General features: G+C 35.7%; 1 protein-coding gene across 1 annotated transcript; it reads right to left on the bottom strand.

Moving 5' to 3' along the window:
• Positions 1-5887: 5887 nt before the first annotated feature.
• LOC129987758 (uncharacterized) lies at positions 5888-7753 on the bottom strand. Its single transcript, XM_056095698.1, has one exon. It carries the CDS (start codon positions 7751-7753, stop codon positions 5888-5890), a length of 1866 nt encoding a protein of 621 aa, XP_055951673.1.
• Between the last annotated feature and the right edge of the window lie 9887 nt (positions 7754-17640).

Genomic DNA, 17640 nt, shown 5'->3' on the forward strand with positions numbered 1-17640 from the left:
CCAATCAGGAACTTTCGAGGCGTATCTTTGTTTCCAATGGACGGATCGGGAAAATTCTCAATGTTTCGGGTATAATCTATTTTGGCGCCAAAGTTACCAAATTCGTCGCCAAATGGTCGCCACGTTTGTCGCCATGCTCTGGGACCTCCGACATGACACCCGGATTCCGTCCAATACAGATGACTGTAAAACAGTCTTTCTGATAATGGAATCAACTATGCTAGGAAGCAGCATCACAGATTCGTAACATTCTCCCCCTCCTAAGGACTGCACGTCCCGGGCAGTACAATATCTGAGTAAGAGGCATCTACTTACAGGATTACCATATTCACACAATAAGTAAGTATAAAATATTAAATACCCAAAATGACATACAGCGTAAATATTTTCAAAATACATGAGCAATACAAAAATAAATTACAATACTAAAATAACAAAATTAGGAGGATAAATGATTTACATTATTTATTATATAATGGGTGACCAAGGTCTGAACTGAAAAGATCTTAATCACCTTGGCCAAGGTAAGGGGCTAGCCTGTTACAATGTATCCGTACCACAACGTCATTCAGTCTTTTAAGGACTGTATAAGGACCCTCCCAGTTGGTCTGCAACTACGGAGAAAGTCCTTTGCGACGTTTCGGATTCCATAGCCACACTTGGTCTCCTTCGTGGAAATTGTGTCCCGTTGCTCTGGCGTCGTATCGGGTCTTCATCTTCTCTGAAGCCATGCCGATCCTATCTCTGGCCAGATGATGCACCACCTCCATCCGTGTCCGGAGGTTCTCTACATATTCCCCAGGCGCCAATGGAGCATCTGGAGGCCGGCTGAATAATAGATTTGCAGGCAGACGAAGGTCACGTCCGAAGAGCATTTGGGATGGGGAATGGCCAGTAGTCTCGTGAACGGCACTTCTATAGGCAAGTAGGAAAAGGGGCAATTTCTTGTCCCAGTCCTGTTGATTGCTGGACACCAGGAGAGAGAGACTGTTCAGAATGGTCCGATTGAATCTCTCTACCGTGCCATCTGACTGAGGATGTAAAGCCGTAGTTCGAGTTTTGTCGATGCCGAGTATCTCACACAGTCTCCTGCAAACTGCCGAATCGAAGTTTCTTCCTTGATCGGAGTGCAGTTGTAGAGGAACTCCGTATCTTGAAATCCAGTTTTGAACAAGAATCTCTGCAACAGTCGGGGCTTCTTGATCGGGAATGGGATAAGCGTAGTCCATCACAACCAGGATGTTGTTGTTGCCATCTGATGACCTAGGAAGAGGGCCTAGGATGTCAAAAGCTATTCGTTCGAAAGGTGCCCCCACATTATATAGCTGCAGTCTTCCTTTAATGCGTTCCCCAGGACCTTTACGTGCAACAGAGGGATCACATGTGCGACACCACTTCTCTACGTCATTTCGCACATTATTCCAGTAGAAACGTTCTCGAACTTTTTGTAAAGTCTTCGTAACACCAAAATGACCCCCAATTGGACTGCCATGGAGTTTCTTAAGGACTCTTGATACTCTTGTCTTTGGGAGTATTAATTACCATCTGAATGCTTTTCCATCGTCAGAGTCCCATTTGCGATACAGCACACCATTTCTTAGATGGAGAGAATCCCAAAGAGCCCAGTAACGCTTCGTTGTAGGATGGAAAGGGGCGATGTCCTGCCAGCTAGGCTTTCCGCCTGTTGACTCTTTAAATTCAATTATTGGTTTTATTTTAGGATCAGCTAGTTGGTCTTTCCGGACGCTCTCGTCACTCCATGGATCTGATTCTGATGTTGATGGTGTTGTAACTTTGCGAATTACAGGATCTACCATGCCAAATTTCTTTTCAACTCTAGAGCAGTAATTGCAGTTCTCCGAACATGGTCTTCTCGAAAGAGCATCTGCGTTTCCATGCGCTGATCCTTTTCGGTGGCGAATTTCCATGTCATATTCCTGTAGTCTCTGTATCCGTCTGGCTATTTGACCTTCTGGATTTTAAAAATTCAATTGCCAGGTTAATGAAACATGATCTGTATGAAGCAGAAACCTTCGACCGTAGAGGTAAGGGTGGAAGTTCTCTACGGCCTTTACGATAGCCAGAAGTTCCTTCCTGGTCACACAATAATTTCTTTCCTGTTTGGACAGACACTTACTGAAATAGGCGATGACACGCTCCTGTCCATCTATTTCTTGGGACAACACAGCTCCGATGCATTCATGGCTTGCATCCGTATCCAGAATAAATTGCTTTCCAATTTCAGGATATGCTAGGACGGGAGCAGATGTTAGGGCGTCTTTGAGCTTGTTGAAGGCGTTGTCACACTTGTCCGTCCAGATGAATTTCTGTTTCACTTCGATCAGCTTATGGAGTGGTCTGGCCATTGTCGAAAAGTGTTCCACGAATTTCCGGTAATACTTGCATAAGCCTAAGAAACTCCGGAGCTGGTGAACATCCGTCGGGCAGGTCCAGTGTCTTACAGCCGATATCTAATCCGGATCTGTTCGAACACCTTCTGCCGAAATGATATGCCCAAGATAGGTGACTTTACGCCTGAATAGGTGGCACTTGGAAGGGCTTAATTTCAGGTTAGCTTAATTTAGCTTTTGCAGTACACGTCTAACATTTTGAAGATGTTCTTCAAAGGAAAGCCCCATGATGATGATGTCATCGAGGTAAACCAGACAGGCTTCATAAGAAAGCCCTCCGAGAACTATTTCCATAAGGCGTTCAAATGTTGCTGGCGCATTACACAAGCCGAAAGGCATAACCTTAAACTGCCATAGCCCCTGTCCTGTGGTGAAAGCCGTCTTCTCTTTATCTTCAAGATGGATTTCTACTTGCCAATACTCACTCTTGAGGCCCATGGTGGAAAACCAGGTATTGCCGGCAAGTGTATCAAGCGTGTCATCCATCCTTGGCAAAGGGTAGCTGTCCTTCTTGGTGACATCATTCAACCGGCGATAATCCACACAAAATCTAGTAGAGCCGTCTTTCTTCCTTACTAAGACGATGGGGGATGCCCAAGGACTTGATGAAGGCTCAATTACGTCATTATCTTGCATTTCTTTAATTAGTGTTTGGACTTCTTCTTGTTTAGCGAATGGTAGTCGTCTGGGGTGCTGCCTAATAGGAGGATGCTCTCCTGTATCAATTCGGTGTTTTACTAGTTGAATCCTTCCAAAGTCCTCAGATGTTCGAGAAAATAAGTCCTGGAATTCTTTTTATCAACTCTCTAGCAGCACACCTCTGTTTTTCATCGAAATCTGTATCCTGCAGCAAATTTTGGACTAGATCGTCTGAAGAAACGTCCTGACTATTGCACTTCCGGTCTATACAAGTGACAGGAGTGCAAGTTGCTAGCACCTGTCCTTTCTTTATAATCTTTGTCTTATCACTGATGTTAGCCACTCTCACTGGGATGATTGACTTTGAGAGGTCCACTACCGACGAAGCTGCCAACACTCCTGCTCTAGCACGGCCTGTGTCAGGGTAATCCATTACACCAAATCGGAATTTTCGGTTATCTGCTACCAAGCCGGGTATTACACATTCAGTCCTAGGTGATAAAGAGATGTCAGTTTTGACTATTATTTTCTGGCTGGATTCCAGTTCAACGTGTAGTCCAAAAAGAGTGATGTCTTCAAATTTTGAATTCATTTTAAAATTTCCAAAATCCAGTTTAAAGTCGCATTTCCGCAGAAAATCTAGTCCGAGAATGCAAGGGCTCGGTAATTTCTGCTACAAATGCCGTATAGTGGTAGTTTATATTTCCAAAGCGTATAGTGAGATTGACTTTCCCATCAACATAAATCTTATCTCCCGTCACTGTCTGTAAAATAATGCAGGGCGGCGTCCAGATTATTTTAAATTTTAATTTTCGTGCCAGATATTCTCTTATTATGGTCACATTGGCTCCAGTGTCGACAACCATACGGCATGAGATGTTACCAATTTGTCCTATCACGTAAAGTCCATTGTCACCGCCACTTATGGAAGAAATATGAAATACTTTGAAAGGGGGCTGTTGACTATCTGGACACCTCCGCCCCGCGAGATGGCCACATACTAGTTTCCCTGTTGTGGTGGAAAAATTATTTCCACCACTTCTAGAAACCCGGCAGTTCCTACGGACGTGTCCGGCTGTACCACAAGTCCAACATCGAATTTCCGTACTTCTGCCATCTTTGCGCTCTTTTAACCTCCGAATTTCTTTTCGCAGATCGTCAATCTGTTTTACGAAATCAGAGTACGAATCCGCAGCAGAGACAGCTCTGATTGGGTGTCGGTCCTTACGTGTGGCCAGCTGGGCAACCTCTATTTTGTGTGCAAAGACTAAAGCAGATCCTATATCTTTGACCGGATCCTATACCTTTGTTTCCGGATCCCGCACACTATCGATGAAGTGCTGGAGAGCCAGATCTTGACGTGTCTCAACCGGGCAGTCAGAAAATGCTAAATGGGAAAGTCGCTGAATATCGGCAGCTAACTCCTGCGGACTTTCACCCGCTTTTTGATAGCGGAACTTTAACTGCAGTCGGCTGTATTCTTTAGTGCACTTCTCTCCAAACCGCAGCTCAAGTGCACTCGGTAGAGCTTGGAAATCATGTCTTTGCTCCTCCGTAAGAGTCTCAAGGATGTCGCCAGCGTCTCCTCTAAACGAAGCTGCCAAGTGAAACGCTTTGGCTTGAGGATTCCATCCATTAGCTTCCGCTACCATAGTAAACTGTGTTTTGTATACTTGCCAGGATGCTTTTCTGTCGAATGTCGAGAGTTTAATCGTCGCTAGGGAAGGTGTAAATATCACTTTGGATTCCTCATGTTCATGGGAAATCTGCTTCTTCAGGTTTTCAATCTCCTTCCCAAATTTCTGTTCAAATTCTTTTCCGATGTCTTCTCGAACCTTCTTGTCAAGACTTTCTTCCATCTTCAAAATGTTAATTTCAATGTTTTCTCGAACTTTCTGTCAATACTTTCTTCCATCTTCAAAACTTTAATTTCCACTGAAATTACCTTATTCTGAAGTGAAGCCACCTTATCTTCAATTGCATTCATCTTCTCCTGAATGATATTGGAGAATTCCTCTTTAACCCTTACGATGTCCTTTTACGACGATTAAGCTCCTTTTGTACAACTTCCATAAATTTCTTCATCTCCTCTTGTTCAGCTTCCATAGATTTCTTCATCTTAGCCAACAGAGCCAGTAACTTCCCATTGCCACTATCAGCCATCTCGTTTTCACCATACACTTTTGACCACTACCCCACTTCTGACACCAAATGTTATGATATTTCCCGGTTCGTTTGGATAGTGGAAGTGATATGGTGTGGTGAACGCTCAATCAGCAGTAGAAAAAAAAACGACGTTTATTTACACGAAGACAGGAGAGCACAAAGACGACAACTATATACAGCATAGAGGAGACAATTATCTTCAGCCGAGACGTGCACAAAGCAGCACACACTTAACTTAACACTTAACACCTCTCCATGCCCCTGCGACTATAATCTTAACGATTATTTAAACAGTTGGGTGGACATGGAGAGTGAGAGTTGCAGATGGCTAAGCTAATGATGTGGAGGTAATGGTGATTGGGCTGATGATGTGAAGCTGATGTTGGCAGAGTTGTAGTTGGCTGGGTTAAAGATTTTTAAGCTGCAGTGGGTTGCATTGGAGTAGGTGAGCTGAATTCGGTTAGACTGGTGAGGAGCTGACTTGGCTGGGTTAGAGCAGGAATGGTTGGTTTTAGGTTGGGTTGGAGCAGGGATGTCATGGGCTATGCAGGACTGAATGGAGTTGTCTGAGCTTGAGGATGCGCTGCGTTGGTTGTTGGAGTTTCCGGGCCTGGTGGAAGTCTTGTCGTGCAGGTGGTGAGATGGGTTTTCCGATGTTATAGGAGTGGTGGTTAGTATCTGAACAGCTGTGACTCTTCATGCAGGAATTGAACCATTTTTCTGATCTTGGCCCTGCTGAGAGAGTTATCTGCTACCCTGGAGAACCAGACCTGTTGAAGGTTAGCTGATGGTTTCGTTAGGTGATAAGATGTAGTTAAAATGCATTCTGTTGCGTAGTGGAGTGGTGACCCCACTTCGCCGCAGGTGCAGTAAGGTTCGTCTGCTAAATTGAACCTTTTTAAGTAGGTGGGAAATGGGCCATGGCCTGTGAAGAAGAGAATTTCTTCCCTTCTCCAGGGCGTAAGTTGTTGAGTGGCTTTTGGAAGAAGCTGGTAGATGAGTCTTCCAGTTTCGCCATTGTCCCATTCCGTTTGCCACTTTTCCAACATGTTTCGCCTTAGACTGGACTTTATGAATGAAATTGGGTATGGTTCGGGCTGAATAGGGCTGTCTGAATCAGCAGCTTGTTTGGCAAGCCTATCCGCTTTCTCATTACCTGCATATCCGGCGTGGGCTTTAATCCAGGATATCTTTATGTTTGCATTTGTAGAAAGTATTGCAAAGATTTTCCTGGCACATTTGTTATTGGATTTTGGATTTTTTGCTGCTAAGATGCTGGCCCTATTGTCGACGTAGATGGTAGATGTTGCTGATGTGGACTTCAGGAATTCTGCGGCCTTGTATAGGGCCAGGATCTCAGCTTGAAATACTGTATTGTGGTGGGCCAGTTTTGTTGCCCAAGTTGTTGTAGTTACTCCATTGTTGAAGACACAGTACGCTGCTCCTACTCCCTTGTCCGTCTTCGATCCATCTGTGTAAATTCCATTCGGGTCCGATCTCAAGCCTCCGTCGTCAAGTGAAATCTGGTGATCTTCTAGGTGTACCGAGGGATGAGAAGTCCAGCCTGAAATCTTACAGTCTATTTCTAGTTCGCTAATTTGAAGGTCGCAGTTGTTGGTCGGGTTTTTGAGCCTATATAACGAGATGCCCTTTGCCTCTCTTTGTAGTTGGAGGTGCAGAGGGGGGATTCCCAAAATTATTTGTAAGGCTGCTGTTGAGGTAGTTCTATAGGCTCCCGATATGGCTAGTAGAAACGGTCGTTGGATGGCTGCAAGTTTCCGTTTCATCCTCTCGGTGGGATCTTGGCACCAGATGGCTGCGCCGTGTGCAAGTACTCTTTCTATTACAGTTGAGTAGAGGGTTTTTCTTTGTGCCTGCTTAATTCCCCAGGATTTCCCTGCTATTTTTAGGAGATTTTGGTGGAGGATAGCTGCTCTTGTTGCTTGATATCGAAGGTGTGCGTTCCAATTGAGTTTGTCGTCTATTTGAATTCCTAGGTATTTTATTGATTTTTTTCTTTTGATCGCTGTGCCGTTCCATTTTATTGATGGGCCTCTTACTATTTTACTGAGGAAGATATAATTGGTTTTATTAATGGATATTTCCAACTTGTTTTTATTTGCCCATTTGGAGAATTTTTCTATTGCTGCGTGTGTTTGGTTCTCAATTTCTTTCCTGGTTGGGGCGTGAGTTATTATAGCAAAGTCGTCCGCAAAAGCCTGGATGGTGGTGTTGCGTGGCCACTCCTGCTGAAGGATTTCATTTGCTACCAGGTTCCAGAGAGCAGGGCCACTGCAGGATCCCTGTGGGCAGCCTTGTTTCTGTTCTCTTTCTGCTGGTCCTTCTGCTGTGTTGAGGACGACTTTTCTATTTTTAAGTATGTCTTTGAAAATTTCTATCAAGTTGGCAGGGCTATTGCTATTATTTAGGTAATCTTCGATTGCAGCATGTTGAATGTTGTCGAACGCACCCTTGATATCAATTGAGAGCAGGAGGACGTGGTTCTTGTTTTGTTTTGCCAGTTTGATTTCCCTCATTAAGTTGTCAATGGCCATGTCCACTGATTTCCCTTCACGGAATCCATATTGTCTATTGCATATATGGTTGTTCTTTTCTAGGTGGTAGGTGAGTCTTTGGGTTAGGAGCTTCTCCAAGACTTTGCCTATTGTTGGGAGGAGTGCTATTGGACGGTAAGAGGTTGCTTCATTAATAGGTTTTCCTGGCTTACGGAATAAGATGATGTTTCCTATTTTTAGTGAATCTGGGAATTTCTTTAATGTTAGGCATTTATTGAAAAAATCCGTGAAGAGCTGTGGAAATTTTTGGTTGATTTGCTGGATGACTATGTTGTCAATGCCATCCAACCCTGGGGCTTTACCTTTTGGGAGGCCGTTAATCGTTCTAGCTACCTCCTGTGGAGAGAAAGGGCAGTCATCTGGTGAGTAATTTACACTTGTTGCCTGGTTCGGGGTTGAGACAGGGTGTGGGAAAATTTCTTCGAGGATTCCTGCTGCTATTTGGAGTTGGCCTCCTGTCGCTTCCTTTTCTTTCAGTAGTATCAGTTGAGCTGGGGTAACTGAGTTTCGGAATGCAGCTTTATAGTGCTTGCCATAAGGGTTTTTTGCCTGGGAGCAGAATCCTTTCCATCCCAAGTTCCTTGCTTGCCTGACGTTCTTCATGTAGATGGCTGTCTCCCTTTTGAGGAGCAGGAACTGGGCTGGTCGGTTTTCTCCTGATCTTTGAGCTCGTCTCCTCAGTGCTTTTAGCCTATTTTTTTGTATTTCCAATTCGCTGGTGTACCAGTTGGGTTGGAGTATTTGTGGTTGTTTTTTGATTTTGTAGCTATTCTTGCAAGCTGTTGTGATTTTGTCTTGCAAGATGATAGTTGTTTCGTTTAATTGCTGTGGAGTGTTGCTTTTGTTAATTGCTTGTTGAATTTTGATTACGTGTGGTAGGAGGTGATTTAGCATTTTTCTATGGTTTCCGTGTTTTGTTTTAAATCTTGTTGTTATGGAGCTCTGCTGGTTGATAGCTATTGTTGTTTCAATGAATTTATGGTCACTGAGGGACGGCTCTTCTAGCACTTCCCATTTAGAAATGGTGTTTATCAGGTTTTGGCTGCAGAGGGTGAAGTCCGGCCATCCTCTTTTTCCGCAGTGGGAAAAGGTTGGAGGAGCATCTTGTTTGTTGATGATATACAGACTGCATCCAAGGGCGAAGTCTAGTATTTGGTTTCCTCTGAGGTCATTGTGTTCATAACCCCAGAGGTTGTTATGCCCATTTAGGTCAGCTGTGATAATGATTTGTTCCCTTGGCAAGGTGTTAATTATCTCTTGTAATTCTTGGAGCGTTTCTTGAATGTTGGAGGCTGGAGATGAGTAGGCTGAGATTATTGTTGTCGGTTGTGGGGTTGTTTGAATTTTAATTGCTATTGTGTTTATCTTGATTGCAATAATTGCTATTTTGATGGTGGGTTTTGGAATGGCTATTGCTGCTTTTCTTGATGTTGAACAAAACAATGACCAGGAGCTTGGTATTCCTTTTATTCGGTCATTGTTTTGGTATGGCTCTTGAATAGCTATTATGTCTGGTTGGAGTTTTGCTGCCATTGGGTGGAGGTTATCTGTTGCCGCTTTTGCCCTGCCTAGGTTTATTTGCATGATCTTGAGACCTTTTGATGATATAAAGCAGCACACAACAACAAGACTCTACTGCAGACAGTAGCGCACAACTCAGTTCAGCACTAGCTTGACTCCGTCGCTGCTCTGCTAATCTCTGGAAGACCCGCTGTTTAACGTCGATTCCGACTACTACTCCGGCAGCTGCAGACTGCCTCCTTTTATAGGTCTCAGGAGGCGGGGCTAGAAGCCTCTCAACCAATCAGGAACTTTCGAGGCGTATCTCGGTTCCCAAGGACGGATCGGGAAAATTCTCGATATTTCGGGTATAATCTATTTTGGTGCCAAATGGTCGCCAAGTTTGTCGCCAAGCTCTGGGACCTCCGACGCGACACCCGGACTCCGTCCAATACAGATGACTGTAAAACAGTCTTTCTGAGGATGGAATCAACTATGCTAGGAAGCAGCATCACAGATTCGTAACAATATATAATATTTTTGGCTAAGTTTTTGAGAAAATATGGCTTATTCTCTGTTAAGAAAGTATGATAACCAAAAATCTCCAAAGGAGTCATCAAAATATTCAGTATTTTCTATTTAATAAAAACTAATCTTTGTTTTGTTAAAATAAGATTTAAACAAAAATATATGCATTGAAAAAATAAAAATTAAATGCATTAAAAAAATTGTACGCATGAGCTCATTAATATTACATGATTTTAAAAAGTATTTTTCAACACATATATTTCTTATTCTAAATTCTTTTTTTTTTTATTTCATAAATGCTTAGTAAATTTATTTATGTATACCGCAATTTAATTCTTCTATTAATTCTAAAAATCAGAATTTTGATAGAAAGTAGCCAAACTAAACCTGAAAAGGTAATAGAATCAATTTTTTCCAGTTATACGGCTGGTGTAATAACATTTTAAAAGAAAAATTGTACTAAAAATTCTAATATCTTGGATAAATTTGTTCAAAATGTTGAATTTTCTACTTTTATAATAATACACAGAAGTAAAAACTTTTAAAGAAAATTTGGAATGTAATCTTTAATTTCAAAAAAAAAAATTATTTTTAAATTTAATATAATAAAATTAGTTTGTTCCAAATTTGTACAATAGAATTTTCAATTAAATGGTAAAAAAAAAATCACTTGCTAATTTTTGCATAATATTTAAGTCAAATTTTATTCAACACTTACATTTTCTCAAGAAATTTTTCTTTTTCTAAGTTTTTTTAAACTTAATACCTTCTCATTTTGATTTTCAATAATAATTCATGAAACGAAAGTAATTTGCTTCACAAGCATTCATTATTGTAATATAGCAATGTATATTAGTTAACCAAACCATTAACAAAATAAAAAACATTTGCTCCACCTTAAAAAATGCTATACTAATATTGTTTTAACTGATTCAAATGATGAGTGGATAAGTACAAAGTGGTGAATATTTTTGAGATATCGTGTAAAAAAAATTATAAAGGATCACGAAAATCTTTAAAACTTATACAGTTTATATACATATTTTATTTTTTTAAATTAAGGTTTTGACTAAATTATTAAAAAAAATTTCTATGAGGATATAGAAAAAAATATTGTAGGAAAATGAAATGAAAGAATTTTTATTGTTTTAAAATAATGATAATTACAATGGAATAATAAATTTTAACACTGTTTGTTGAAAAAATTATTTACAATTTAGAATCAATAACAAAATTAATCAAAATCTCTCAGTCAAATTATCTGCAAATTGTTCAATAGGCAATTTAATAACTTTTAAAACAACTTCCATCGTCTTCATTACAAAAACAAGAAGAAAGGCTAATTTCCAAAAATAATTTAGTATGATTCATTTCACCTTCAGTAAAAATTTTAAAATTAATGACACAAGTAGGTTAAAACTGTCTGAATGGTTTAACTTACATATATCAATTGGATCAATAAAAGAAAATAGATGGCAATCAATTGAAGACAGATTTTATTCATTACAGAAAAAAGTATGGACAGAGAATGAAAAATATCAGAAGGATCACAAAATATGTTCTGTCCACTGTTTTGAAGAAGGAGTTTGCATGAAACCAGTATTTTAAAAATCAGAGTAGTTTTGTACATTTTAAATGCAACTGAAAGAACTTCCTGGGCCATTGTATTCACAAAAGAAGAAAAAAATCTTTTAGCATATGAAAGAGCAGTTGAACTTGGATATGTATCATATAATTGGTAAACTTCTAAAGAGAACTTGACAGAAAGAAAAAAAAATTAAACTTAATGAGCAAAGAGAAAGCACAGTCATTTACAAGTGGAATATATGATATAATATATTCCATAAGATATTGTATAAAAGCCGATAATCTATGCAACTCCTCTGATAATTTTAAATTGTACCTCTAAAACATGATTCTTATTAATGCATAAAACAAAATCTAAAAATTGGAAGAAAAAAAACTGTAAACAATATCTTTCACTTTCGTTTCCAATATCATTTTAAGTTAAAAAAAAATCATTTTTTAAAAATTTAGTTATAATTATTTTTTTAAAAAAATTGTCTACCTCATTCATTTTAATTAAAAAGAACTGATATTTAAATCAAGTATGTAAAATGTATGATGTGTTATTATTTGTTTTTTTATTAATTTTTTAAAAAATTTATACGTTTTTTTCTCTTTTATCTGTATACTTTTTCTGCCTCTTTATAACATTAGCATATAAGATCATAAAGTTTTTTTTATATGAATATAATTAATTGAAAAATAAATATCCATATTCTGGATATTTACTCTTAAAATTAGATACCCGAATACCATCACTAATCACTCACAATTAAATTTCTTTACAGCAATTTTTTTTAAAGAAAATTTTACTTTTGAAGAAAAGTAATTCTTTTGTGAATAAAAGAAATCTTTGTTAATGCTTCAAGAAGAAAAATTCATAATTTCCAAATGTTATTTTTTAATTTCTAAATACTAAATGTGAATGATAAAATGGTATTTTAACAAAATTTTGAATATGGCTGTGCTAATTTACCTAAATTTTTTTATTAAACAAATAAAATATATTAACAGGTACGAGAAATTGCGCTGTTTCAAGATGTCATAAGGAATTGTTATCCTCGTTTGTAGAAGATTTTTCATCTACTACTGCAAACATAATATTCCATTTTTTTTTCATAAATAATTTTTATCTAATAATATTATTGCTGTCATACTTTTTTTTTTATAATTACTATATTGCATAAAAACAAACGTGTAATGTTGAGCGACAGAAAAAATAAGTTTAAATGAATGGCAAAAAAATAAATTCGTCTTTACTTGAGTAGTTAAATTTTGATAGAGTATTGAGAAAGAAATGAATCGCTGTACAATAATATATTTTGGGAATTATAAGAGGAAAACATCAACATTTTGTTTAGTTAAAACTATAATTGGAAATTTTGATGTATTGCATCAAAGCACACGCTTTCAACCTTTAAAGCATGTTTGATAAATTTTCAATTTCTGGAGTCGGCAGTCTGTCTTATAACTCATGTTAAACTATGAATAAAAATATGAATAACTATATATTTCTTCAGTAAGATTGAAATTACAATTGCATATCTGTATGTTGACCTAATGTTATTCTTTTGATTTGATATCCACTGGAATGCAGCATCTTGTAAAATTTTTATTCATCTACTATTTTATTTAAAAGTGAAGATTTTTTTTTATCAAATAATTTTAATAAACATTATTGTGATATTTTTCTCTTTCTTCTTTGGCATTTTAATCATCAAAATAAAATTGCTTTAATGTAATTTCTCAAAGAAAGCTTATTTGCAGAGAAGTTTTTCTTAAATAGGGCAGTAACAAATGCTTTTATAAGCATCAAGAAAGAAAAATAGATACGTATGACAGTTCTGTAATTGATTCCTCCACTTCCATCTACTTACTTATCTCTGCTGCTTTTGAAAAGCTACCCCAATTTGCCTACTGCAACAAAACCACCTGATGATCGCGTGACAGATGCACTCTTAACTAGTATCATATGTGCTAAAGTTGTAGGATTAATGGAATTTAATTACCTTTCAGAAGAAAACTTGGTAAACAGTTAGAAAAGCTGTAGGGAATGCATATTTCTCATTCTTATAATGCGAGTGATTGATGGATAATGATTCTTTTTTATGGGATAATCAACATTTTTTCCCACGCGAAACATGATAATTACACTTTGACCCATGCCTGGAGATGGGAAAATTCAGTGAACTCATAATCTAATTTCCTTCAAATAAATTCCTTCATTTTATAAAAGCAAATAAATAAATTTTTATAGAATTTAAAAAAAAAAGACAAATTAAGAAAAGGTTAAACAGACAGTTATTTGTTTACACAAATAATATAACAAAGTATTTGACATTCGCATTGGTCTGTGAATATCCATTTTAAACGGGTGTTTTTTTAAGTAAAATTGATTAAACTAAATCTATTTTTGCCTTGTAGCATATAAATATTATAAATGCTTGATAAAGAATATTTGAATTATTATTACGATTTATTTCTTATTTAATACCTTTTAATCGATGTATTTTTGTCAGTTTTTGAGTTCGTTGTTTTGAGTTGAATTTTAATATAGTTAATGTTTTGATAGCAAGAATGGACAAAACCATTTTTTTATACAACTATGTCGAATGAATTTTATTTCAATATATATATATACAGAGAGAGAGAGAGATTAATTAAAATTATAGTTCTAAATTTTGATAAATTGCCTAAAAGTACACATTTTTAATCTCTAAATCTCGTTTGCTAAATGTTAAGCTTTGGGGGAGACAATCTGTCTTGTAACTCATGTTAACGTATAGATTAACTCATTAACAAGTATTTTATTCTTCAATAAGATAGGAATTACGAACGTGTATCGGCATCTTACTCTAATGTTATTCTTTTGATTTAATATTCATTAAAAAGGATCGAGAAGAGCTATTTGTAATGCAGCACTCAGCAAAATTTTTATTCATCTACTTAGTGATGAAGATTTTTAATCAAAAAATGTTAATAACATGAGTTTTATATTTTACCATTTCTTGTTTGGTATTGTATTCATCAAAGAAAAAAATCGCTTAAAAGTAGCTTCTCAAATAAAGGTAGCGGTTTGCAAAAAAAAAAAAAAAAAAGTCAGGTTAAAATATCGATTTTTATTTATTCTTTTATTTTTTTAATTATGTTTTTTTATATTGAGCTCATTTTTCATTCGTCGATATGTCTAATTTTTCTGAAAAAGATATCGCATTATTTACAAAATTACTAAATTTTTAACATGATTAAATTTATAGACTGATGTTGTCTCCGATTTAAGTTAGGAGGCATTTATAACGCAAAAACATATTCGGGATTTCTTGTTTAGTTCGTAATTTGAGTAGTATATGTGCACTAAGAGCTGCTTTTAAAATTTTAAATAGGTTTTTATTTTAAAAATTTACTGATGTTTTAACCTCTTGTCTCAATAACTTCGGAGCATGTTGTTGCATAGAAACCATTCTTATGCCATTTTAAAATTCAAAATATTAATTTTTCAGTGATATCAGTTTTATTTCTGTGCAATTTCTTTTCATATTTTAATGAAATATTTGAAAATATTTTAAGGAATATTTTATAATTCTAGTTCCCAGTGCCTTAGTTATAGGGTCGTTCTTAGAAGGCGCGAGGCCTAATTTGAAACTATTTTTGATAATACTTATTTCTTGACAATTTTTACTAGGAATATAAAATAACTTTAATAAAAAAAAAAAACTCTTTTTAAAAGATATGCTGATTAGTGAATTAAAAGTAGATTTAATTTTTTTTTAATCATTGTTATTGTCTCCCTTTGGCAACTACTGGTTTGCAAGAATTAATACTTGCCGAAATTTTCAATTAAATATTTTATGTAACTTGCTCTCTTAATAGATTCTCAAGCAAAATATTTTCAATCTTCAAATTTTTATAAATATATCTCTGATACTATTATAGAATCCTTCAGGCCTAGGAATCCTATTCAGTAAAATGATCTTGACAATCTAACGTTTCCATCTTCTGCGACCAAATCTGACCGAGTTATAAAGCCTTGAATATCATTATTTTAGGACAATCAAAAATGTAATTATTTTAGATCGATCACTCTTGGGGGAAACTCAGGGCACTGATTTTGTATCTTCGAGACAGTCAATGGAGTTCCGGGTTTTTATATAATAGTGACATTCAAATTGTCATAACTCACTCAGTTTTGGTCGCAAAAGAGCGAACTTTATTAAATGCAGAAAATATTTAAAAAAATTATTAAAAGCATGCCTTGTATTGAAAATGGACCTTGGAAAAATAAACCGAACCTTCATATCTTAGTCTTATCAGTGGGAAAAGGCCAAGATGAGGTATTAGGATCAACAATGTAAATGGTTTCAGTTTCACTTCAATAATAAAATATAGTTTTGTAAAATAAGAGTAAAAATTTTTTAAAAAATGGAAAACTATATGACAAAAAAACTGGCATTATTAAAAAGATAATGTTTTGAATTTTAAGACGCTGTACAAACTGTTTTTGTGCTGTAATATTTTCAGAAATTAATGCAAAAAACGCCAAAATTTCACAAATTTTAATTAACTGAAAATTCAAAAAATTGCAGCTGAAATACAAATTTCCGCCCTCCATATATGTGCAAAATTTGATAGTTATAGATCAAACGATTTACCCTATACAGTGCCAATACAAACGCATACAAATGTATCTTTATAATTAGTGTAGATTCTATGCGTTATGTAATTTAAAAATAACTTTTTTTTCTCTCAAATTTAGTACCGGATGGCATTACTCATGTGGAATTAAAAATCAAATAAATTGACAAGTTAATTCCTAGAAAAATTATGTATAGTCATAGAGAAGAAAAACGTGCCGTGCAATTTCGAAACTCTGTCACCTCATAGAGTGAATGAAAATTCCATTACAAAATTTCATCTTTACAAACATGAAATGCATTATCTATACTAAAAATAAAGATGAATGTACATGTCTTCGCGCGTATGTGAGTATTTGCGCTCTACATGGCATTCCATTTGATCAACATTATCGAATTTGGACATATATCCCATGGATAATGGGAATAAGCAACTTAGAGCGATTTTTTGAAATTACAATTAATTAAAATTGAATGAAATTTTGATTTTTTTCAGCGATAACTTCCGAAAATATAATAGCACAAAGGTAATTTTTACGTAATCTTAAAATTCAAAAAAATTTTCTTTTCAGCAATAAAATTTAATTGTACAAATATTTTCTGAATTTTTGCTTTTTTTTTTTTTTTTTTTTTGCCTAATATTCAACAATTACGTTGTTACCCTGAAATTCAAGCCGTTTCCATTATTTCTCAAATTATTAATCGCTTCATCTTTTTAAACCGTTGAGAGCTAAAGAAGGGGAATTTTATTTCATGTCTATGTAATTTACGAGATGGATAAAACCATGAAATTGCAAGGCAGATCAGAGAACGAGAAAGTTTCAAGCACATAAGAGTGAAATATGCTTAAGACAATAAAAGTAACACATCTTTAATGTCTGGAAATTTCGAGGATATATAGTTATATCTAAATAATTTATTTGAAATTAAATACAATCAATATTTTTGTCTAACCAGCTGGTCACCAAGAGCGATCTCTACTAATAATAAAGATGAATATGTGTTTGTGTGTCTGTATATCTGAGTGTTAATGCTCTATTAATCAGACCGTAAGACATATAGCTACCAAACTTAGTGCGCAACTATGTTGGAAGGATAAAATGTGCACTTCTGAGCAATGTTTTAAAAATTTCATTTAGAATTTTAATTAATTAAAAATTAAGCAAGTTCTTGATGTTTTTGTCCCTTGATAACTTTCGAAAATATTATAGTATAAATGTTTTTACATATTCAGAATTTTTTTTTGAAATGATTGTAATTTTTTGCAATATAAATATTTCTTACATATTTAATAAATTTTTTAAAAATATTTTAAGGATATTTTTCAAAAAAAAATATTAAGAATTCTGAGCAAATATTAAACGTATCAAGAATAATAATACAAAAGCATAAGAATTCTGGAAGAACACCAAAATTATTATTAAATTTGCAAAAAAAAGGTTCAGTTTTCGTTTTGCAGTGCGAATTATTATTCTGTCTTTTACAAAAATTATTACCGCAAAACTGATTTCAGGAAAGTAAGCAATATAATTATTTATTTCTGCAAAAAAAAAAAAAAAAAAAAAAAAAAAAAAACATTTAAAATACTTTTATATGAAGAACTAGCCGCCTTTAGCGACCAGC

This window comes from Argiope bruennichi, chromosome 10 (genome assembly GCF_947563725.1).
Source record: "Argiope bruennichi chromosome 10, qqArgBrue1.1, whole genome shotgun sequence".
Classification (NCBI taxonomy): Eukaryota; Metazoa; Arthropoda; class Arachnida; order Araneae; family Araneidae; genus Argiope; species Argiope bruennichi.